The 24,606-nt window shown below is 38.4% G+C and overlaps 1 protein-coding gene across 1 annotated transcript in view; it reads right to left on the reverse strand.

Annotated features, from left to right (window-relative positions):
- The window catches only part of LOC306849878 (uncharacterized protein), a 29,239-nt gene extending 21,172 nt beyond the window's left edge, over positions 1 to 8,067 (reverse strand). The window contains exon 1 of the mRNA XM_079385253.1: positions 7,788 to 8,067. Within this exon, the coding sequence (XP_079241379.1) occupies positions 7,788 to 7,824 (37 nt within the window). The 5' untranslated portion in view covers positions 7,825 to 8,067. The remainder of the gene's footprint in view (positions 1 to 7,787) is intronic.
- Positions 8,068 to 24,606: the final 16,539 nt, after the last annotated feature.

A 24,606-nucleotide genomic window follows, 5' to 3' on the forward strand; every position in this document is an offset into this window, starting at 1 on the left:
GAATCTGGAACAATCTCTCTGCGTAAGGGTCAAGGCCGGAAAACCATTCTGGATGCCCGTGATCTTCGGGCCCTTAGACGGCACTGCATCACATACAGGAATGCTACTGTAATGGAAATCACAACATGGGCTCAGGAATACTTCCAGAAAACATTGTCGGTGAACACAATCCACCGTGCCATTCACCGTTGCCGGCTAAAACTCAATAGGTCAAAAAATAAGCCATATCTAAACATGATCCAGAAGCGCAGGCGTTTTCGCTGGGCCAAGGCTTATTTAAAATGCACTGTGGCAAAGTGGAAAACTGTTCTGTGGTCAGACGAATCAAAATTTGAAGTTCTTTTTGGAAAATTGGGACGCCATGTCATCCGGACTAAAGAGGACAAGGACAACCCAAGTTGTTATCAGCGCTCAGTTCAGAAGCCTGCATCTCTGATGGTATGGGGTTACATGAGTGCGTGTGGCATGGGCAGCTTACACATCTGGAAAAGCACCATCAATGCTGAAAGGTATATCCAAGTTCTAGAACAACATATGCTCCCATCCAGACGTTGTCTCTTTCAGGGAAGACCTTGCATTTTCCAACATGACAATGCCAGACCACATACTGCATCAATTACAACATCATGGCTGCGTAGAAGGAGGATCCGGGTACTGAAATGGCCAGCCTGCAGTCCAGATCTTTCACCCATAGAAAACATTTGGCGCATCATAAAGAGGAAGATGCGACAAAGAAGACCTAAGACAGTTGAACAACTAGAAGCCTGTATTAGACAAGAATGGGACAATATTCCTATTCCTAAACTTGAGCAACTTGTCTCCTCAGTCCCCAGACGTTTGCAGACTGTTATAAAAAGAAGAGGGGATGACACAGAGTGGTAAACATGGCCTTGTCCCAACTTTTTTGAGATGTGTTGATGCCATGAAATTTAAAATCAACTTATTTTTCCCTTAAAATTATACATTTTCTCAGTTTAAACATTTGATATGTCATCTATGTTGTATTCTGAATAAAATATTGAAATTTGAAACTTCCACATCATTGCATTCTGTTTTTATTCACAATTTGTACAGTGTCCCAACTTTTTTGGAATCGGGTTTGTACATAAATGCTGCTAACATATTATTGTAGTCCAGTTTGTGCTGTTTACAATGTTATTAGACTTTAGCCATTTCTATTTTTATAAGCAACTGAAAAAAGCATAAATGTCAGGGCATGTCGAAAGTTCTCCAGGCCCCCAAAACACCCTCAAGCCCCAGAGGGTTAACCTGTTAACCTTCGCCCCCCATTTGGGGCCTCACAGGTGAAAATAACCTACCTAAATTAACCTGTTAACGTTCACCAGAGCGACGTCGCACTGAACGCTCTTTGTTTGCATGTGTCATTGTTTTCTAATAGAATAAATGAAACGGGACAAAGTTAATCTTGACAAACTATATATCATTCTGAGGGTCTAAGCCTCAAGCATCGATGACAGATCGCTGTTTTTCGATGGAAAGCTTATAAGGAATGAGTGGCACAAATTTGCTACATTTGTGTAAGCAGTCCACATCCAAACACGCAGAATAAAAAAGCAGTACGTACCTTTATCATTGTAATAACGAGCCACAAACGCGTCCACTGCTGAAATCCCAGTTTAGTTAGAGAGGTAAGGGTCCACAGAACAACATCCCAGCGAGCACTTTTAGTCCAGCGAAACAATAACGTTGTAATAAGGATGAATATTCCTTTGTTTACGTTTCATTTCTTCAGAGAGTTATTGTTTGCGTCCGTTATGGAATAAATTACGCTCAAAAACAGCGTCTTGGTGGTAAAAAAAACAACACGGTGTTGCAGCATACGGTTTTACAAACATAATGAGACCGTCCACGGAAAAAAAAGTCTCAGAAAAGCGGAATATAGTTTATTTGAATTTGGCGCTCCCTCCTGCCAGCTCTGACGCACGCTGTGACACGCACGCTGTCATCTGAGCGATCTGCTTTATCCATAAAAAACTGTTTTTTTTTCTTCTACATATTTTATATGTGTGTGTGTGTATTGTGTGGGGAATGTGGCCGTATCTGCATGATTATAATCTGTATGGACGGACATCAGCGTGTTTATTACCGACTCTATGACGGCTATCATTGTGATTCATTGATCAGCTATTATTGATTATATGGCCCATCTGTTTGATTATCATCTGAATGGAAGCACATCAGCGTGTGTTTACTGACTCTATGACCATGTCTGGCAATATCACTTCACGTCTGGCAGTGATATTTATCATTGTAATAACGAATAACGAAGAATACTTCAGTATACATACTATATACAAAGCATTTTTTTTCTATTTTGTTTTCCTTTTTTATTACTCAAATAATTATTTTTGTATTTTTTGGTGTTCAAATAAATCTGTCTATTATTTTATAATTGAAAAACTATGCAGGAATATGTATAATGACTAAAATATCTTGTATAATTCTGCAATCCATTTGGTGGTTATTTTTCCTCAAACAGGGGGGTGGGAGGACTATAAATAGTTTCTGAAAAAATATTGCAGGAATCTCATTTTTCATGGTATCTTCTTCAAATTTGAAATATGAACTCATGAGACACATGGCTTTCGATCATGCTTTTTGATAATCAAACAGATGGGCCATATAATCAATAATAGCTTATCATTGAATCACAATGATAGCCGTCATAGAGTCGGTAATAAACACGCTGATGTGCGTCCATACAGATGATAATCATGCAGATACGGCCACATTCCCCACACACACATATAAAAAATGTTGAAAAAATTTTTTTAAGTTTTTTTATGGAAAAAGCAGACCGCTAAGTTACGCCCCCGCTCAGATGACAGCTGCGTCACAGCGTGCGTCACGCTTTCAAGATAGAGCGCCAGAGACCCCCCCCCTGACAGAAACAGCGGACCACCGGCACCGGAATCCAAGCCGCGTTCCTAATGCTGTCTCTCGGAGGAGGAAAGCTGCACCCAGCACCGAAGACGAGCCACTGAAGAAGTTTGCTCGCTCCGCTGTGTGTGCTCACCGCGCCCCCCTGCCTGTTGCGGGTGGCAAGAGCAATTGTCATGTTTGTGTTTTGACTGTTACACTATGTAGTGCAATAAAGTAAAAAAACATACAAAACTGACCTGAATATCAGGGCAATTTTCCTCCTCTCACTCCCCTCTCCCCCATCACTCGCTCTCACACTCATGTGGTATTAAACTCCCCATTCCCCAACGGCTAGTTATCCCTCACGGTACGCAATCCGCCTCGTCCGCTGTCACAGTTCACAGAAGCGTGGCAGGCACTGCCAGGGGTATCAGAGTGGGTTATGAAATCAATAAAGAACAAACGCGTCCACTGCTGAAATCCCAGTTTAGTTAGAGAGGTAAGGGTCCACAGAACAACATCCCAGCGAGCACTTTTAGTCCAGCGAAACAATAACGTAATAAGGATGAATATTCCTTTGTTTACATTTCATTTCTTCGGGAGAGTTATTGTTCACGTCCGTTATTGAATAAATTACGCTCAAAAACAGCGTCTTGGTGGTAAAAAAACAACACGATGTCGTAGCATATAGTTTTATAAACAGAATGAGACCATCCACGGAAAAAAAAGTCTAAAATAAGCAGAATATAGTTTATTTTAATTTGGCGCTCTATCTTGAAAGCGTGACGCACGCTGTGACGCAGCTGTCATCTGAGCGGGGGCGTAACTTAGCGGTCTGCTTTTTCCATAAAAAAACTTAAAAAAATTTTTTCAACATTTTTTATATGTGTGTGTGGGGAATGTGGCCGTATCTGCATGATTATCATCTGTATGGACGCACATCAGCGTGTTTATTACCGACTCTATGACGGCTATCATTGTGATTCAATGATAAGCTATTATTGATTATATGGCCCATCTGTTTGATTATCAAAAAGCATGATCGAAAGCCATGTGTCTCATGAGTTCATATTTCAAATTTGAAGAAGATACCATGAAAAATGAGATTCCTGCAATATTTTTTCAGAAACTATTTATAGTCCTCCCACCCCCCTGTTTGAGGAAAAATAACCACCAAATGGATTGCAGAATTATACAAGATATTTTAGTCATTATACATATTCCTGCATAGTTTTTCAATTATAAAATAATAGACAGATTTATTTGAACACCAAAAAATACAAAAATAATTATTTGAGTAATAAAAAAGGAAAACAAAATAGAAAAAAATGCTTTGTATATAGTATGTATACTGAAGTATTCTTCGTTATTCGTTATTACAATGATAAATATCACTGCCAGACGTGAAGTGATATTGCCAGACATGGTCATAGAGTCAGTAAACACACGCTGATGTGCTTCCATTCAGATGATAATCAAACAGATGGGCCATATAATCAATAATAGCTGATCAATGAATCACAATGATAGCCGTCATAGAGTCGGTAATAAACACGCTGATGTGCGTCCATACAGATGATAATCATGCAGATACGGCCACATTCCCCACACACACATATAAAAAATGTTGAAAAATTTTTTTTAAGTTTTTTTATGGAAAAAGCAGACCGCTAAGTTACGCCCCCCGCTCAGATGACAGCTGCGTCACAGCGTGCGTCACGCTTTCAAGATAGAGCGCCAAATTAAAATAAACTATATTCTGCTTATTTTAGACTTTTTTTTCCGTGGATGGTCTCATTCTGTTTATAAAACTATATGCTACGACATCGTGTTGTTTTTTTACCACCAAGACGCTGTTTTTGAGCGTAATTTATTCAATAACGGACGTGAACAATAACTCTCCCGAAGAAATGAAATGTAAACAAAGGAATATTCATCCTTATTACGTTATTGTTTCGCTGGACTAAAAGTGCTCGCTGGGATGTTGTTCTGTGGACCCTTACCTCTCTAACTAAACTGGGATTTCAGCAGTGGACGCGTTTGTTCTTTATTGATTTCATAACCCACTCTGATACCCCTGGCAGTGCCTGCCACGCTTCTGTGAACTGTGACAGCGGACGAGGCGGATTGCGTACCGTGAGGGATAACTAGCCGTTGGGGAATGGGGAGTTTAATACCACATGAGTGTGAGAGCGAGTGATGGGGGAGAGGGGAGTGAGAGGAGGAAAATTGCCCTGATATTCAGGTCAGTTTTGTATGTTTTTTTACTTTATTGCACTACATAGTGTAACAGTCAAAACACAAACATGACAATTGCTCTTGCCACCCGCAACAGGCAGGGGGGTGCGGTGAGCACACACAGCGGAGCGAGCAAACTTCTTCAGTGGCTCGTCTTCGGTGCTGGGTGCAGCTTTCCTCCTCCGAGAGACAGCATTAGGAACGCGGCTTGGATTCCGGTGCCGGTGGTCCGCTGTTTCTGTCAGGGGGGGGGTCTCTGGCCCTTTGAGCCCTGATGGCGCTTTGGCCACGATTGTCTTGACCTCACCGCCGGATCCTGTTCGCCCCGAACAGCAGCAGAAGAGGCGTGCGGTCTTCCCGCGCGCTGCGCTGAGGAGGAAGTGGCTAATGGCTTTCAACTGCTTCTGCGCTTCAACGAAGCGCTCCGTGAACGTCTCCACTTTCTCACTCTCCAGTTCGCCGCAGCTGAAGGACAGAGATGGGCAGCGACAGCTTCTTCCACGGGGGGGAGTTTGACATACCCCACTTGGTCAGCTCCGTCCACAGAAGACAGGAGGGAGGATCCCGGATTATGCACCCGACTGGTGAGTAGCGCAGATCACGGTGAGTAGTATTGCTTCTCGTAGAAGGTTGGCTGAGGAAAGAGATTCTGAATGGATGACATACAAGCACTGCCTTATGGAGAGTGGGATTCCCGCTCATATTTCGTGCTTGGATGCCATTGAACAGTTTCACTGGCGTGATTCAATAAGGCTTCAGTAGTATTCGAGGAAAATGTATTTCCCATAGCAATGTAGAGTGACCTAATTGAAGGGGGACATAGGAGTCTCCATAGACACTGGTTAAGTTTCATTGTCTAAGGAAATGTCCTGGAAAAAATCTGTAAAGTCCCCAATATGTTTAGGGATCAACACCAATGCTTTGTCTGGAGCTGACGTTCGCGCACGAAGTAAGTAGCACGCGTTTGTTTTCCAAATTGCCTTTCTGAAAGAGCTTCTTGGCACTCTGTAAGGCTGAAGCTACCATCGTCTCTGCCTGTTTTCACTGGTGCTCTCTTCATGAATGATCGTGAATAGGAATGTGGTAGTTAAAAGTTGCATATGAAAGCAATGCGTGTCGATTGCTTGAGTTTGTTGAGCTCATAATCACGAGTGGGACTTATAAAGTTTGTGATAGAATGCCATGCACTATGAGACCAGCTATGTTGTTATTTTTATCCCGCCGTGTTCCCGTCTGTGTAATTCATAAACGTAAATTTATTATGCACAGTACAATCAGATGACTGACTTTTAAACGGAGTATGTTTTCTGTAAAGAGAACAGGCTTGTACTAATAGTGGAATGTTTATTTGCAAAGGCTAGCACTGCTAATGCCGGAGCTTGAACTCTTGAAGCTCCGCCCTCTTCTCCGGGAGCACCAGCTCATTTGCATTAAAGCAACATACTCAAATACAGCACTTTTTGGCTCATACCCTAAAAGTGGCAATTTTAACAAGCTATAAAACATTAATCTGTCAGGTATTTTGAGCTAAAACTTCAGATACACACTCAGTATATCAGAGACTTATTTTACATCTTGTAAAAAGAAGCATAATAGGTCCCCTTTAATATTGAAGTGCTACCTATTGCAATACAATATAGTCACATAATAGCAACGCTCTCCCACATATTTGGCTATTCTAACTGTGCTTATTTCCGTCGTTTGGAATAAATGGCAGTGGTTGGTAATAGACAAGAAATGTACAGCTTTATACCATCCTGCTGTTAATGTTTCTTTAGTCATTCGGCAATCCTTCAGCCTGAACCACTGTATAGAAACCACCCTTACAAACCATTTACATACACAAACAAGCAAAACATTTACATTAGATTTGTTTGGTAAAGCAGATCCAAAAAAATAATAAACTGAGAAAAACAGTCCTAGAGATCAAGTGACAAACAAAACCATAATTGACAATCTACACTACCTTTCAAAAGTTTAGGGGCAGTATTTTTTTAAGAAATGTATATTTTTATTCATCAAGGACACAAATAGAATGAATCACGGTTTCCACAAAAATATGAAGCAGCACAACTGTTTTCAACATTGATAATAATCAGAAATGTTTCTTGAGCAGCAAATCAGCATATTAGAATGATTTCTGAAGGATCATGTGACACTGAAGACTGGAGTAATGATGCTGAAAATTCAGCTTTGATCACAGAAATAAATTACATTGTACATATATTCACATGTGTGGTTTAAAAAAAAAAAAACTGCTTAATTATAGACAAGCATGAATGCATGCAACTGATTTAGATTATTTAGGTTTGTTTGGCCAGAAATTGTAACACTTTATAATATGCTGTAAATCCCCATTAGAGCCCTGTTGAAAAAAAAACAGCATATGCTAGTTAGGTATGTTTTGAAGCCAGGATGCTGGTTTGAGCTGGTCCTTTGCTGGTTTATGCTGGTCCGACCAGCTTAAGACCAGCTAAGGACGAGCTTAACCAGCTCAAACCAGCATCCCAGCCTCAAATCATACCTAACTAGCATATGCTGTTTTTTTTTCAACAGGAAGGATGAGTGTTGGCATCTCTGAACAAAAGAAAACATTACAGAAAACTCAGGTGTTAATATCTGTGTAAATCTAGTAAAATAGCAGATACGTGAATGTTGTACGTTACCTAGTAAGAACCACAGGAACTTGTAGAGCTTCTTCATGGCTGATTAAAGGAATCTGTCTTTCTTTAGGATGAAGAGTGTGAGTGATGCACGTTTTATGGGGGATGATCTGTTTAAATGTGCATCACATGACCAACCTGGTCTCTCCTCCCTTCAGTCACACTCGCACTGTATTTGTTTACCTTGTCCTAATGTCTATTGGATCAATGTGAATTTTGTGCACATCTTTATTTTCGTGCATACTGTGCAAGAACCTGCCAGAATTGCAGAACTGCGCAAAACATTATGTTTAGCACATATTTTCAGGGAGTTTGTGCTGAAACTCCCGTCAGTTTACACAGGCCTGCCAAATCAGGTGCAAACACGCAGACAAACAAAAACACAGACAGATTAACAAATAAGCGTCAAATAAGCAGCTGTATACTCTACCATCGACACTTGAGACACTTTAAGGTGATCATGCTTTTTCCATTGCTGAACAACTTATCTGTGGACATCAGAGCTTCTCCATCTCTTATGGTTTTTAAAGGCTTTGTAAAGTTTTGTTTGTGTTCTCTAACCTTAGTGTAGTTTAAAAGACTTAGCAGGCATGAATGAATGAGCAAATAAATGCTACGAAACACATTAGTGTAAGAAAACATCCTAATTAGTCCATTTATGCACCAGAGGAGCCAGAGCCATCCATACTGCATTTACATCCATTTTTATGCAAACTTTGCATCGTCAACTAAAACATTGACATAAAGGCTTAATTCACTATAGGCTGAGGTTTTTTGGAGTTTTGAGTCGACAGATTTTCAGTGCAAAAGAAATGCTATTCGTAATAAGCATTTTTTTTTATTATTACTATTATTATTTTTCAGTAAAAAAATTAATCTAGATATCTAGAAGATATTAAGACTTTTTTCAGAGACTATATCTTTAATCTAATTGTATTTTTCTCCACTTGCAGATTTTCCCCCCACTTGTTTCAAGTATAAGCACATTATAAATACATGAAAAAAGTACTGTAGTAGTCAACAGTAATAACTTATTGTTGATATTTGTAAACATACTGCCTCTTTTGTCTCTTTTGCCAGTATTTTTGACACTCATTTTAGCACAATAGTTTGATAGAGGGAAAACCATTAGCATATAATGCAAAAAGGACTGCTAAAGTCCTTTTTTTATGATACCATCTTTCTGGAGTCTTTTTTTCCCCTCCTGTAATTTGGCTCCAAACCTCAGATGAGAATGGTCATTTTGACTCCTGTCTTCAAAATAGCAGATTACTCAGTAAATATTAATTTGTGCCTTTTAATATTCTGGCTTTCATTGCTATATATGTCTTTCATTAGAGAAAATATGAAAAAAAAAACTATTTTTTTAACAATTTCTAAAATTTGGTATATTTGACAGAATTACTCGAATTGTTTAAGGATTTACTTACTAAGATTGAGTAAGAAAAGTCAGAAAATCCTCTGATTTCCAATGCTGATTTGTTTGATGTTTTTGTATTTATCCTCACATTTGTTTTGTACCTGAGAGAGATAGTAGGCAACCTTTTGTCAAAAATTTGATTAATGAGGGGGGTCATAAAAATTCCACCCCCACCCATAACTGGACACCTGTTCCCATCCACCCCCACCCATCTAACCGGCCATCTGGTTATCCACTCCAATGATCGAAAGGAATTTATGACTGTTTTGGGAAATGTGTTTTTGTGTGTGGTCCGTTGAAACTGTTTTGTGCTTTAAACTTTAAAATGTGAAACAGTGTTAAATGGGGATGAAGGGAAGTTTTTATTAAAGTTTTTTCACACACATATCAAACATAAGCTTAAAATGAGCAATGGCTTTTTTTCCTGTAAAACAAGTCAAGACGAGCTAGTGTTGTTAAAACAATTTTAGGAAAAGGTAGAGTTTGTTACAAGTTAGAAAATACCCACGGCACATCTGGGGCCATGGTGGATTAGGGAGCTTGGGTGGCCATGGTGGATTAGGGAGCTTGGGCGGCCATGGTGGATTAGGGAGTTTGGGCGGCCATGGCAGATCAGGGAGCTTGGGCGGGGCCCCCCCAAAAAAAATTCCTTGGGGAAAGTAGGGGCTCGATCTGGCTGGCATTCTGGAGGAGTGGACACTAGAGGGCGCTTTGGAGGAGCGGACACTTGGGCTAGAGTCAGCGGTGGCCGCAGACGGCAGCGTTGAGTTCCCTGCGGACGGCAGCATAGAGTTCCCCGAGGATGGCAGGCTTGGGAGAGCCACGGATGGCGAAGTTGAGTTCTCTGTGGATGGCAGGCTTGGGAGAGCCACGGACACAATAACAACTTCGCCGCAGAGGGCGGCAGCTTTGAATTCGCCGTGGACGTCGGTGGGCATGACTTCGACGAGGATGTGAGTGAGCCACGGAGGGCAGCGGGCTTTTTGACTTTGCCGCGGACGGAGGGCTGAGGACAAGGGTGGAGCTTTGGAGGATACGGGGGCATTTGAAGTTGGGCAGCTTCTTTTATCTCTTCTACTTCTTACTCGGAACAATTGAGGAAAAGGACGAGATTAATCAGCTCGATCAAGAGAAAATCACCGACAGGGAGATCGCAGTGGATTGATTCACGACTGTTTTTTGATGGTTGTTCATGACTCCCTTGTTTGTTCTGAACAGTTAAACTAAACACTGTTCTTCAGAAAAATCCTCCCTCTCCTGCGGAATCTTCAGTTTTCCAGCATCTTCCTGCATGTTTGAATCCTTTCCAGCAGTGACTGTATGATTTTGAGATGCATCTTTTCACACTGAGGACAATTGAGGGACTCGAACACAACTATTAAAAAAGGTTCAAACATTCACTGATGCTCCAGAAGGAAACACAATGTATTAAGAGCCGGGGGGCTGAAAACTTTTTTAATTTGAAGATCAAGGTAAATTGTACTCAATTTGTCTTCCGGGAACCATGCAAGTATCTTCTGTTGCTTCTGATCTACAAAATAATACAAATTTGGAGATCTTCATCCTGTTCAAAAGTTTTCACCCCACATCGTGTTTCCTTCTGGAGCATCAGTGAATGTTTGAACCTTTTTAACCTGTTAACGTTTACCAGAGCGACAGCGCACTGAAGCGGTTTCTTCCCCACTAGTTTAATGTTTATGAATGAATTTAACGTGAAAGAATATCGTTAATCTTGAGAAACTATATATCATTCTGAAGGTCTACGCCTCAAGCATCGACGACAGATCGCTGTTTTTCGATGGAAAGCTTATAAGGAATGTATTTGCTACATTTGTGTAAGCAGTACACATCCAAACAAGCAGAGAAAAAAGCAGTACGTACCTTTATCATTGTAATAACGAGCCACAAACGCGTCCACTGCTGAAATCCCAGTTTAGTTAGAGAGGTAAGGGTCCACAGAACAACATCCCAGCGAGCACTTTTAGTCCAGCGAAACAATAACGTTGTAATAAGGATGAATATTCCTTTGTTTACATTTCATTTCTTCGGGAGAGTTATTGTTCGCGTCCGTTATGAAATAAATTACGCTCAAAAACAGCGTCTTGGTGATAAAAAAAAACAACACGGTGTTGTAACATACAGTTTTACAAACAGAATGAGACCGTCCACGGAAAAAAAAGTATCAGAAAAGCAGAATATAGTTTATTTGAATTTGGCGCTCCTTCCTGAAAGCATTTTAAGCATAAACATTTTTTATATGTGTGTGTGTGTGTATTGTGTGGGGAATGTGGCCGTATCTGCATGATTATAATCTGTATGGACGGACATCAGCGTGTTTATTACCGACTCTATGACGGCTATCATTGTGATTCAATGATCAGCTATTATTGATTATATGGCCCATCTGTATGATCATCATCTGAATGGAAGCACATCAGCGTGTGTTTACTGACTCTATGACCATGTCTGGCAATATCACTTCATGTCTGGCAATCAGAATACTTCAGTATACATACTATATACAACGCATTTTTTTTCTATTTTTTATTACTCAAATAATTATTTTTGAATTTTTTAGTGCTCAAATAAATCTGTATTATTTTATAATTGAAAAACTATGCAGGAATATGTATAATGACTAAAATAGCTTGTATAATTCTGCAATCCATTTGGTGGTTATTTTTCCTCAAACAGGGGGGTGGGGTGGACTATAAATAGTTTCAGAAAAAATATTGCAGGAATCTCATTTTTCATGGTATCTTCTTCTTCAAATTTGAAATATAAACTCATGAGACACGTGGCTTTCAATCCATTACTTTTCTGGATTGCTCCAGGACTTATTTCATGAATTTGTATATGAAATAAAAAAACATTCAGTGTGGAAAAATATTTTTCAAGGCACGTCAGTGTCTAAAACTTTTTATCTTTTTGAACATTATCAAGTCTGGATGATAGATAGTAAAGCCTAGATTTGTTTGTGTAGCACACTTTGTCACGAACTGTTACCATTTTAATTTAGGTAGGTTATTTTCACCTGTGAGGCCCCAAATGGGGGCGAAGGCTAACAGGTTAAATACAGGTCCTTCTCAAACAATTAGCATATTGTAATAAAGTTCATTATTTTCTGTAATGTACTGATAAACATTAGACTTTCATATATTTTAGATTCATTACAACACAACTGAAGTAGTTCAAGCCTTTTATTGTTTTAATATTGATGATTTTGGCATACAGCTCATGAAAACCCAAAATTCCTATCTCAAAAAATTAGCATATTTCATCCGACCAATAAAAGAAAAGTGTTTTTAATACAAAAAAAGTCAACCTTCAAATAATTATGTTCAGTTATGCACTCAATACTTGGTCGGGAATCCTTTTGCAGAAATGACTGCTTCAATGCGGCGTGGCATGGAGGCAATCAGCCTGTGGCACTGCTGAGGTGTTATGGAGGCCCAGGATGCTTCGATAGCGGCCTTAAGCTCATCCAGAGTGTTGGGTCTTGCGTCTCTCAACTTTCTCTTCACAATATCCCACAGATTCTCTATGGGGTTCAGGTCAGGAGAGTTGGCAGGCCAATTGAGCACAGTAATACCATGGTCAGTAAACCATTTACCAGTGGTTTTGGCACTGTGAGCAGGTGCCAGGTCGTGCTGAAAAATGAAATCTTCATCTCCATAAAGCTTTTCAGCAGATGGAAGCATGAAGTGCTCCAAAATCTCCTGATAGCTCGGTCACCTATATAAGCTCGGAAACATAAAACATGGATCTGTGTAATGACCATGTTGGATGAAACCAGCGGCACATTAATAATACAGATTCATCAAGCAGAAGACTGAAATCTAAAGTGGGACAAGGACACGTTCCTGTGAATCACTACCAGACTTTCTGGACAAACATAGTCATCAAGAACATCAAACCATTTACATTCACCAGCGAGCTAATATTTAACATAAGATTTGTTTGGTAAAGTAGATCTTTGAAAAGCAATCCTAGAGATTAAGTGACAAACAAAACCATTGTTAGGTACGGTGGATAAAGATGACACGAGAGGCAAGGATCCAAATGCAAATCTATTTAATGAACAAACAAAATAAAACAGGATTGGGAACACTGAACACAAAGAGAACATTCAGCAACAGGCTAAATCAACAACTGACAAAGAACTGAAAAAGTAGTGATGTTACGTTCAAAACTGAAGCTCCGAAGCTTGTATTAAAAAACAACACATTTCACATTGAAGCACTATATCGTAGCTTGATTTGTTTTGACAAAAGCACATGATCTATGACGTCTGAACCTTCATTCACCTGAAAACCACGTGATTACTTCCTCGAATAGGTTGCTCGACTACTTCCTTGAGTAGGTTGACTCTGGCTAAAAAATAAAATGAATGAATGATGCAAAATAAAATAATATATAATTATATTATATAAAATTAAATTAAATTAAAGAGAAGATGAATGAAATACATTGAATTTAAATAGAATAAAAAATAATGTAAATATAAATACTGAAAATACTACATAAAGGAAAAAGGTAATAGAAATAAATGTTGGAGGAAATGACATTACTAAAGAATGTGTTTTTTCCTTTCCTTTTTTTAGTTGTTTATTTATTTGTAATTTTTTGCACTGTTTGTTGTTGGATTCTAGGCTGACTGAATATGCAGGACTGACATCATAATGCGTTTATGATGGAAAATATATTTTCAAAATTACCTATATTTCACTGCTCTGTATAATTATGTATGTGACAAATAAAATTGAATTGAATTGAAATATACTTACAAGACAAACACACACACACACAGTTGTGTGAAAAAGTGTTGGTAAAGTAGATATTTAAAAAATAAACTGAAAAACAATCCTAGAGATTAAGTGACAAACAAAACCATTGTTAGGTACGGTGGATAAAGATGACACGAGAGGCAAGGATCCAAATGCAAATCCATTTAATGAACAAACAAAATAAAACAAAGGATTGGGAACACTGAACACCAAGAGAACATTCAGCAACAGGCTAAATCAACAACTGACAAAGAACAGAAAAAGTAGTGATGTTACGTATATATACAGTGGTGTGAAAAAGTGTTGGCACCCTTCCTGATTTTTTATTTTATTGCATGTTTGTCACACTTTAATGTTTCAGATCATCAAACAAATGTAAATATTAATCAAAGATAACACAAGTAAACACAACATGCAGTTTTTAAATTAAGGTTTTTTTTTAGGAAGGGAAAACAAAATCCAAACCCACATGGCCCTGTGTGAAAAAGTGAAGTAGACCAAAAGATCCTCAAAAGCTACACATCATGTTGAGATCCAAAGAAATTCAGGAACAAATGAGAAAGAAAGTAATTGAGATCTATCAGTCTGGAAAAGGTTATAAAGCCGTTTCTAAAGCTTTGGGACTCCAGCGAACCACAGTGAGAGCCATTATCCACAAATGGAGAAAACATGCAACAGTGGTGAACCTTCCCAGGAGTGGCCAGCCGACCAAAATTACCCCAAGAGCGCAGCGACGACTCATCCAAGAGGTCACAAAAGACCCCACGACAACATCTAAAGAACTGCAGGCCTCACTTGCCTCAGTTAAGGTCAGTGTTCATGACTCCACCATAAGAAAGAGACTGGGCAAAAATGGCCTGCATGGCAGAGTTCCAAGACGAAAACTGCTGCTGAGCAAAAAGAACATAAAGGCTCGTCTCAGTTTTGCCAGAAAACATCTTGATGATCCCCAAGACCTTTGGGAAAATACTCTATACTCGGCCTGCAGTTCTTTAGATGTTGTCGTGGGGTCTTTTGTGACCTCTTGGATGAGTCGTCGCTGCGCTCTTGGGGTAATTTTGGTCGGCTGGCCACTCCTGGGAAGGTTCACCACTGTTGCATGTTTTCTCCATTTGTGGATAATGGCTCTCACTGTGGTTCGCTGGAGTCCCAAAGCTTTAGAAACGGCTTTATAACCTTTTCCAGACTGATAGATCTCAATTACTTTCTTTCTCATTTGTTCCTGAATTTCTTTGGATCTCAACATGATGTGTAGCTTTTGAGGATCTTTTGGTCTACTTCACTTTGTCAGGCAGGTCCTATTTAAGTGATTTCTTGATTGTGAACAGGTGTGGCAGTAATCAGGCCTGGTGTGGCTAGAGAAACTGAACTCAGGTGTGATAAACCACAGTTATGTTTTAACAGGGGGGCAAACACTTTTTCACACAGGGCCATGTGGGTTTGGATTTAGTTTTCCCTTCATATTGCTGATATGCTCACTGAATATAAACCAAACAGACCACTCAGATCATTAGGATCGAGTCAGTTAGAAATACCAAGGGTTCACACAAAACAAGGGGAGTCTGCTTTTAGCTATTATGCGGCCCGCAGTTGGAACCAGCTTCCAGAAGAGATCAGATGTGCTAAAACATTAGCCACATTTAAATCAAGACTCAAAACTCATCTGTTTAACTGTGCATTTGTTGAATGAGCACTGTGCTATATGTCCGAACTGACTGCAATACATTTTATGTATAATCATTTTCTTTAAATTTATTTTAAATCATTTTCTATATCATTTTAAAATTCTTTGTTTTTATTATTTTTATTTCCATGTTTTTATTGATTTTAAATGTCTTTCACTTTCTTTTATGTAAAGCACTTTGAATTACCACTGTGTATGAAATGTGCTATATAAATAAACTTGCCTTGCCTTCATAATAAAAAACTTCATTCAAAAACTGCATGTTGTGTTTACTTGTGTTATCTTTGATTAATATTTACATTTGTTTGGTGATGCTTTTTTTGTTTGTTTGTTTTTGTTTATACAAATGGTATAGTTAAACTATAGTTAGCATAGCAAAACCATGGTTAATTTATGGTAATGATAAAGGAAAAAAAAATTATAATAAAAAATTATATTAAATTATAATCGGGCCTGTTTTAGGCTTTTCCTTATTTTTATAGCCTATTTTAGACAGTGATGAAAAAAATGACTCGCCATCTCATTGGACGTGCCTTCAATTAGAGAGAAATGCATCTTTACGGTTACATAATGAAAGAGTTTTTGTTTTCGATTTGAATGATTTTGTTTTAACCTGTTAGCCTGCACCAGAGCGACCTCGCACTGAACGCTCTTTGTTTGCATGTGTCATTGTTTTCTAATAGAATAAATGAAACGGGACAAAGTTAATCTTGTCAAACTCTATATCATTCTGAGGGTCTAAGCCTCAAGCATCGACGACAGATCGCTGTTTTTCGATGGAAAGCTTATAAGGAATGAGTGGCACAAATTTGCTACATTTGTGTAAGCAGTACACATCCAAACACGCAGAGTAAAAAAGCCGTACGTACCTTTATCATTGTAATAACGAGCCACAAACGCGTCCACTGCTGAAATCCCAGTTTAGTTAGAGAGGTAAGGGTCCACAGAAAAACATCCCAGCGAGCACTTTTAGTCCAGCGAAACAATAACGTTGTAATAAGGATGAATATTCCTATGTTTACGTTTCATTTCTTCAGAGAGTTATTGTTCGCGTCCGTTATGGAATAAATTACGCTCAAAAACAGCGTCTTGGTGGTAAAAAAACAAAACGATTTTGTAGAATACGGTCTTACAAACATAATGAGACCGTCTACGGAAAAAAAAGTCTCAGAAAAGCGGAATATAGATTATTTGAATTTGGCGCTCCCTCCTGCCGGCAGTGACGCTTCTGTGACGCACGCTGTCATCTGAGCGGGGCATAACTTAGCGATCTGCTTTATCCATAAAAAACTGTTTTTTTTTTCTTCTACATTTTTTATATGTGTGTGTGTGTATTGTGTGGGGAATGTGGCCGTGTCTGCATGATTATAATCTGTATGGACGCACATCAGCGTGTTTATTAGCGACTCTATGACGGCTATCATTGTGATTCATTGATCAGCTATTATTGATTATATGGCCCATCTGTTTGATTATAATCTGAATGGAAGCACATCAGCGTGTGTTTACTGACTCTATGACCATGTCTGGCAATATCACTTCACGTCTGGCAGTGATATTTATCATTGTAATAACGAATAACGAAGAATACTTCAGTATACATACTATATACAAAGCATTTTTTTCTATTTTTTTTCCTTTTTTATTACTCAAATAATTATTTTTGTATTTTTTAGTGCTCAAATAAATCTGTCTATTATTTTATAATTGAAAAACTATGCAGGAACATGTATAATGACTAAAATAGCTTGTATAATTCTGCAATCCATTTGGTGGTTATTTTTCCTCAAACAGGGGGGTGGGGGGGACTATAAATAGTTTCAGAAAAAATATTGCAGGAATCTCATTTTTCATGGTATCTTCTTCAAATTTGAAATATGAACTGATGAGACACATGGCTTTCGATCCATTACTTTTCTGGATTGCTCCAGGACTTATTTCATGTATTTGTATATGAAATAAAAAAACATTCAGTGTGGAAAAATATTTTTCAAGGCACGTCAGTGTCTATAACTTTTTATCTTTTTGAGCATTATCAACTCTGGATGATAGATAGTAAAGCCCAGAGTCTCTTCTTTCCAAAGATACCTAATTTGTTTGTGTAGCACACTTTGTCACAAACTGTTACCATTTTAATTCAGGTAGGTTATTTTCACCTGCGAGGCCCTAAATGGGGTTGAAGGTTAAAGTGTTAAAATAGTAATTTAAAGCTTTCTGTATATATATTTATCATATCTGTGAGTCAATTCGCTGAGTTTCGGTTCATAATTGTGAAGACAGAAAGCGCATAGGCCTAGGCCTACTCTGTTTTCCTATTCATTTTATAAAAGCACAATTTTTTTGTGAATGTAAGCATATTTAACATATAAAGGTAGACCGTTTACAGCTCAGAATTATATATTACTCCTTACCAGAGCTGGGTAGATTCTTTACAAATTGTAATCCGTTACTTATTCCAGATTACATGACAAAAATTGTAGTCAGTAACGTAATCTGTTACATTACACATTTTAGGTAATATAATCAGATTACTTTTAGATTACTTTTGATTTAACTCATTAATCACATTGATTTAAATAGCATTATCTTGTACCATAATGATGTAAAAAATGCAGAGTAAGAAAACTTGTTCCATTCATTGTAATTTACAATATAAAGTGCATGAAACATTATATTACATCAAGGTTTCCCAAACTAGAGTTCGTAAAGGAACTGCAGGGGGGTTGTGTGTTTAATGAAAAGCTGACAATTAATTAAATCATAAAAAAAAAATTATAATAATTTTAAAACAAACTCCCTTTTGAGGAAAGTCGCTTCACTCGGCCGCCATATTTGCAACGCCTTCTTAATCTTAATGAATGGGGGAATCCTGAAATCTCAAAAACTGCTTGCTGAACTCACCATTAAAATACATGTCAAATCAGCAACAAAAATCTGAAATTAATGGCCCAATGAATGTTGTTTCTTATGCTAAAATAGCATTTAAAAAGCTTATTTTTCAGGCTAGACCAGCCAATGCGCATGCGGAGTTATAATATGCTTATTCTGCACATGTGCATTATCTGGTCTAGTCAGGTTTCTATGGGAAATTTGGCTCTTTTTTAATTTAGAAGGTGGGACTGTTCCTACATATTGCGCATTGCAGTTTCTTCCATTCATAAGTAGGCCTATAGGAGTGAACCGTCTTTGTATTTCTATAGTCTTTGTTTTAAATAAAACAATTACTAAAAAAGATGAAATATTTTTATTTACCTGCATGCCATGTGATCATTAATCAACATCAAAGAAACCGTGAAGATACAAATGTGATACTTAATTATTGAAATATTTATTTTAAAACCTTAAAGCAAATATATTCGGTGAATAAGGTATAGATGACAAAAAGTTTTGGAATGCCTGCATTACATGTAACTAAGAAATAATGTGAATATGTGCATTTTAATTAATTAATAACACACGGTTAAAAAAAACCTAGAGTAATATTCAAATAAAAATGAATGTGTTCATCAGTAGTTGATGCAATGTTGAAACCCTTCTTAAACCTGACATTATTTTTGTAAATCCAGTGGTCAAATGCTGTCTCTGTGTGAATGTCCACAAAACTGGACTATATATACTATATATAATATGTATATAATCGCTAGGCTATTTTAGAAAGGAAAATGCAAAAGATGAAAAAGAGAAATTAGGGAGAATTAATAATTTATGAATAATTTATTGCAATTGTGTGAATAATATGTAATCATGTAATCCATAAAAATGTAACTGTAGTCTGATTATGAGTACTTTAAAATGTAATTTACTCTAATTACAAGTACTTCATTTTTGGAATCTGATTACGTAATCCAGATTACATGTAATCAGTTACTACCCAGCTCTGCTCCTTACCTTTATGAGCAAAAATGAAGGCGTATTTTAAGTTGTTTCTACTGTAAGAAAAAAATGCAAGTGAGCGTGCTGGCGCGCCTCCATGTCATATAAAAGCATGCTTTAGCTCCTCTCCGCACAAACCGTCTAACAGCGCACGGATATGGGTTAAACATTTATCACCTTGTGATATGCTTGAACTGTTTTATATCTATAGATTTTATTTTAGGCAAATCGTGTTGATTTGAGAAGGCTAAATGGATGACTGTGAGACTCCCGGCCTGTCTGAAATTTTGTCCCAGCATTAAATAATTTGTGAATATTACTTATTAGTTAATACTTATGGCTTGGAGTTTATTAAAGAGGAGAGTGAAGACATGAAGACTGAAGAAACATTCAGAGTCAAACAACAAAGATACTGAGACAAAAACAGGTTGGTTTTCATTCTCAAAGCTGAACTCACTCATTTGATACTAATTTAAATGTCCAGGCATACGCACTAGAGGTCTTCTCGGGTCCTAAAACCCGTGCCCGACTCGAATCACTTCTTACCCGAACCCGACATGCATTAATAATTAAAAAAAAAAGATAAGCCCGACCCAACCTGACCACATTTATTTTCGAACCTGACTGGACCCGAACGTAAACGGCATTTTCCGCATCGGTCCAGAAAATTCCCGGCCGCTGCTCCATTACTTTCATTCAGTTTATTTACTTATTAGCCTATTTGTCCTGCCTGATACATGTTATTTCTGAGTTTGGCTTTCAATTGTAACCAGTGGATTAGAAATATAAACTTGATAGTTTAATAAATCATGGATTTGCTAGTTTTGTCTACAACGTTAGCTACCTCATCTCCGGTGAAGGGCACACAAAAAAAGAAAAGCCTTGCATTGACAAGTGGATTTCCTGACGGATCTTATATCTATAAGGTGGGTTTCTGAGGTAACAAACGTGTTCCTTTTTTATGTGCGTTTCTGAAAAATTAACTTAACATTAATGCACAAGTAGGCTACGCATCCGGAAAGTTTAAAATAATTCGGGTCCATTTGGGAAAAGCACATTCATTTTAATTACCGGGTTTTACTATTCGGGTTTTTGGATCCAAGTGGACCCGTGAAGACCTCTAGTATGCACAAACCCTGAGCCCTGAAAGAGGCGTACGCCACTTCCTACGCAAAAGGTAGGATTTATGAAAACAAACTTGACGGGTGTGCACCTGTATGCAAACTCAGACCCATGCATATGAACTTTTTTTCCTGGAGAGAGAAAAGTAATGAAGTAAACAATTTTAAACTCTGTTCTCATTTCAATATATACATTTACATTAAATATTCCACTCTCATTAATGGAGATAAGCACTGAAATAGGGATGGGTCACAATTTTCGAATATTCGATTAGTCGATTTATTAATAGAATATCGAATAGGTTGTGCGATTATATTTGTCTAATTCCCCATGTTTTCGGTGCTGATGCGGTGGGGACGCGTAAGCAGAGGTAAGCGTTGTCAATAACGCACCTAAAAGCTGTCAAAGACAACAGAAGAACACACAAACACTGTGTCAAATAAGAGTTCTGTGTGCACCACAAATATCCCAGACTGGGTAAGAGGTGTGCTGAATCCATTCTGGGAAAGGCACAGAAAACAACTCAACTTTATTTATATAGCACCAATAAAAACAACGATAGTTGACCAAGGTGCTGCACAATCAATAAAAAATCAACAACATTAATACTCAGAACAACATAGATTACAGCACGGAACAGAGCTGACACCACACAATTAATTACAATTAAAGGCCAAAGAGAAAACATGGGTTTTGAGTTGAGGCTGTAAACTCATTCAATGTAGAGGCAGTTCTAATAGAAACTAATAGAGTTTCGGAGCAGCAACAGCAAAGGCTCGGTCACCTCTTGATTTCAATTTAGCCCGAGGAACATTTAAAAGTCTCTGGTTGGAAGACCTAAGAGACCTTCCAGGATTGTGAGCAGATACTAAGTCAGACAGATATACAGCAGTTAACACATTCAGAGCCTTAAAAACTAGAAGCTGGACTTTAAAATCAATTTTGTATCGAATTGTGAGCCAATGCAAAGATATTAAAACTGGGGTAATGTGCTCTCGTTTACGCTCACCAGTAAGGTCTGACCACTGTAAGGCTTGGGTCCCTCATGACCGAAGCACACACACCTATTTTCAAAAACATACCCAATTGCCAGACAGCCTGGTGTCTCCTGGTATTAACTCCCTTATCTCCTGAGACCATAAAACCAGGATCGAGCGAAGAAAATTCCCGTTTTGTCATTTTGAAAGAAAACAGAACTCATATTCCCGGATTCTAATTTACGTGGCGCCAGAGACTCCCCTGAATCTGACTCCGTTGAGCGCCGTAATTCAAAAAAGAAGACTTTTTTGACTTCGCGCTTCTCCCAAAGGAGGGGGAAACGCGCCTGTTTTTCTGTGGTGCTATCTAACAAAGAGAACCACACCTTTGAATTAGAAAGTTTAAAAGGGAACAAAGTTATACTAGTTTCTGCTACTGAAACAAATTATACTCGAAAACAAAACACTATAGACAATATAGTTATAACTCATATGAAGAATGTTTTTGTTTGTGACATTTATAAGCTTGTTGTGTTATTTTTAACTTATGGTAATCTTTTTCCAGAATGTATAAAGTTTACTTGATGACTAGATGTCAGTTCACATGCTCGATGTGATTATTTAGAATTCAGGATCGTTTAACCTGTTAACCTTCGGCCCCATTGTGGGCCTCATAGGTGAAAATAACCTAGCTAAATTAAAATGGTAACAGTTTGTGACAAAGTATGCTACACACACAAATTAGGTATCTTTGGAAAGAAGACACTCTCGGCTTTACTATCCATCATCCAGAGTTGATAATGCTAAAAAAGATAAAAAGTTATACACACTGACGTGCCTTGAAAAATATTTTTCCACACTGAATGTTTTTTTATTTCATATACAAATTCATGAAATAAGTCCTGGAGCAATCCAAACAAAGGAATATTCATCCTTATTACAATGTTATTATTTCGCTGGACTAAAAGTGCTCGCTGGATGTTGTTCTGTGGACCCTTACCTCTCTAACTAAAATGGGATTTCAGCAGTGGACGCGTTTGTGGCTCGTTATTACAATGATAAAGGTACGTACTGCTTTTTTACTCTGCGTGTTTGGATGTGTACTGCTTACACAAATGTAGCAAATACATTCCTTATAAGCTTTCCATCGAAAAACAGCGATCTGTCGTCGATGCTTGAGGCTTAGACCCTCAGAATGATATATAGTTTGTCAAGATTAACTTTGTCCCGTTTCATTTATTCTATTAGAAAACAATGACACATGCAAACAAAGAGCGTTCAGTGCGACGTCGCTCTGGTGAACGTTAACAGGTTAATCAACGCATTTAACCGAGTAATATCATTTGTATTCATATGTATTTTTGGCTATGCAAAGTTACATGGTGTTTGGTTTCGTCAGAAAGCTAATCTCATGAAGAATATTATGGTGTGAATGGAGATGATCTGTTTTCATCAATGCATGAGTACAATACGAATAGAAGTCTGCTGTTTATAAGGTTTTCATGTGGTAAAATAACTGAATCAGATAAGGTATGCACAACACGCAGCTGTGCAGGGCGGGGCTCCGCCCCACAGAAACACTTGCGATTGGATCAAACGCCCTACAGGAAGAATCCGATTGGATCAGGCGCCCGTGGGCGGATCCCAAATCGGCCCGTTAAAACCCAGATGCACAACTGAAAAGTTCGGTTGGAGTTGAAAATCGAAAAGGAAGAGCTCACGCTCGCCTCACTCGTCTCTCGTTCTGCACGCGCTGCAAAGCGCTTCTGGACACTAACATCACGGCTGAGCATTGCAACCGCTTCAACTTCCTGAGCGCTTCATCGAGTCAGAACGAAGCCCTCCAACCACTGAAGAGTACCTTCGTGACACGACCTACCGAGCAGCCAATCAGCGCACGGTCCGTCTCGAACCCGGAAAGAACTGATCTCAACTGAGAGCCAAATTTTCAGCAGAGACGCCTTCAACCGAAAAAAGACTGAGTTTCCGATCGGAAACAACTGAAGAAACAGTAAGGCAAGCAGAATCTCTCAAAATTGGCTGAAACTGGTGATATCTATTTGTTAAGAGTAAGGATAAAAGAGTTCCGGCGTGTGATTTCCCTCAGGTTGAAACGAGCATTAGAACCTAAGACTCTCTTCAGATCAAAACAACTCATTACCTGTATGTATGTCTGTTTAAATCGTCTGTTTTGTGTTGTCTAGTTAGTATTGGGTTAGAGTAGTAAATAAACTTTGATTTTATTAAGAAATCTCTTGTCTGTGCTATGTGATTTTGCAGATCATAATTATTTGCCAAAAAGATTGCGTTTTACCTACGCTCATGAGCTTGATAACTAAAGTTAACTATTTGGTTTATTTTATCGTTGGCCACGAATGAGATAAATACAATGGTTAAAAGATAAACGTGCTGATTTTAATACTTCCTGGACAAGTCGTTAATAAGGTATCGTTAACCTGGTATAAGTTGGACATTCTGATTAATAGCAATTAATCATATGACCATCGACTCGTAAGAGTGATTCCCTAAAAGCTAAAATAAAGATAATATGTGGGGTTAGAATCCCTACACCACAGACGTTAGAGCCACAGGCCTGTAGTCTTTTAGTCCTGTAATTTTGGATTTTATCGGATGGGGATGATGGTGGAGCATTTGAAGCATGAGGGGACTTCGCACAGTTCCGGTGATCTATTGAAGATCTTTGTGAATATGGGGGCCAGCTGGTCAGCAGAGGATTTCAGACAGACTGGTGTAACAGTCTGGGCCTTATGCTTTTTTCCTTTTCTGCTTCCAGAAAACCTGGCACACCTCGTCTTCACTGATCTGAATTGCAGTCGTGGGGGAGAGGGGGGTTGCTGAAGGTGTTAATGGCTGTGTGGAGAGGTGTTCAGGGCGGGTATGGGGTGTTTTTTCAAACCTGTAATAGAACTAGGGCTGGGTATCGAGTTCGATACTTTTT

This window comes from Barbus barbus, assembly GCF_936440315.1.
Source record: "Barbus barbus genome assembly, chromosome: 3".
In the NCBI taxonomy this organism is placed as follows: Eukaryota; Metazoa; Chordata; class Actinopteri; order Cypriniformes; family Cyprinidae; genus Barbus; species Barbus barbus.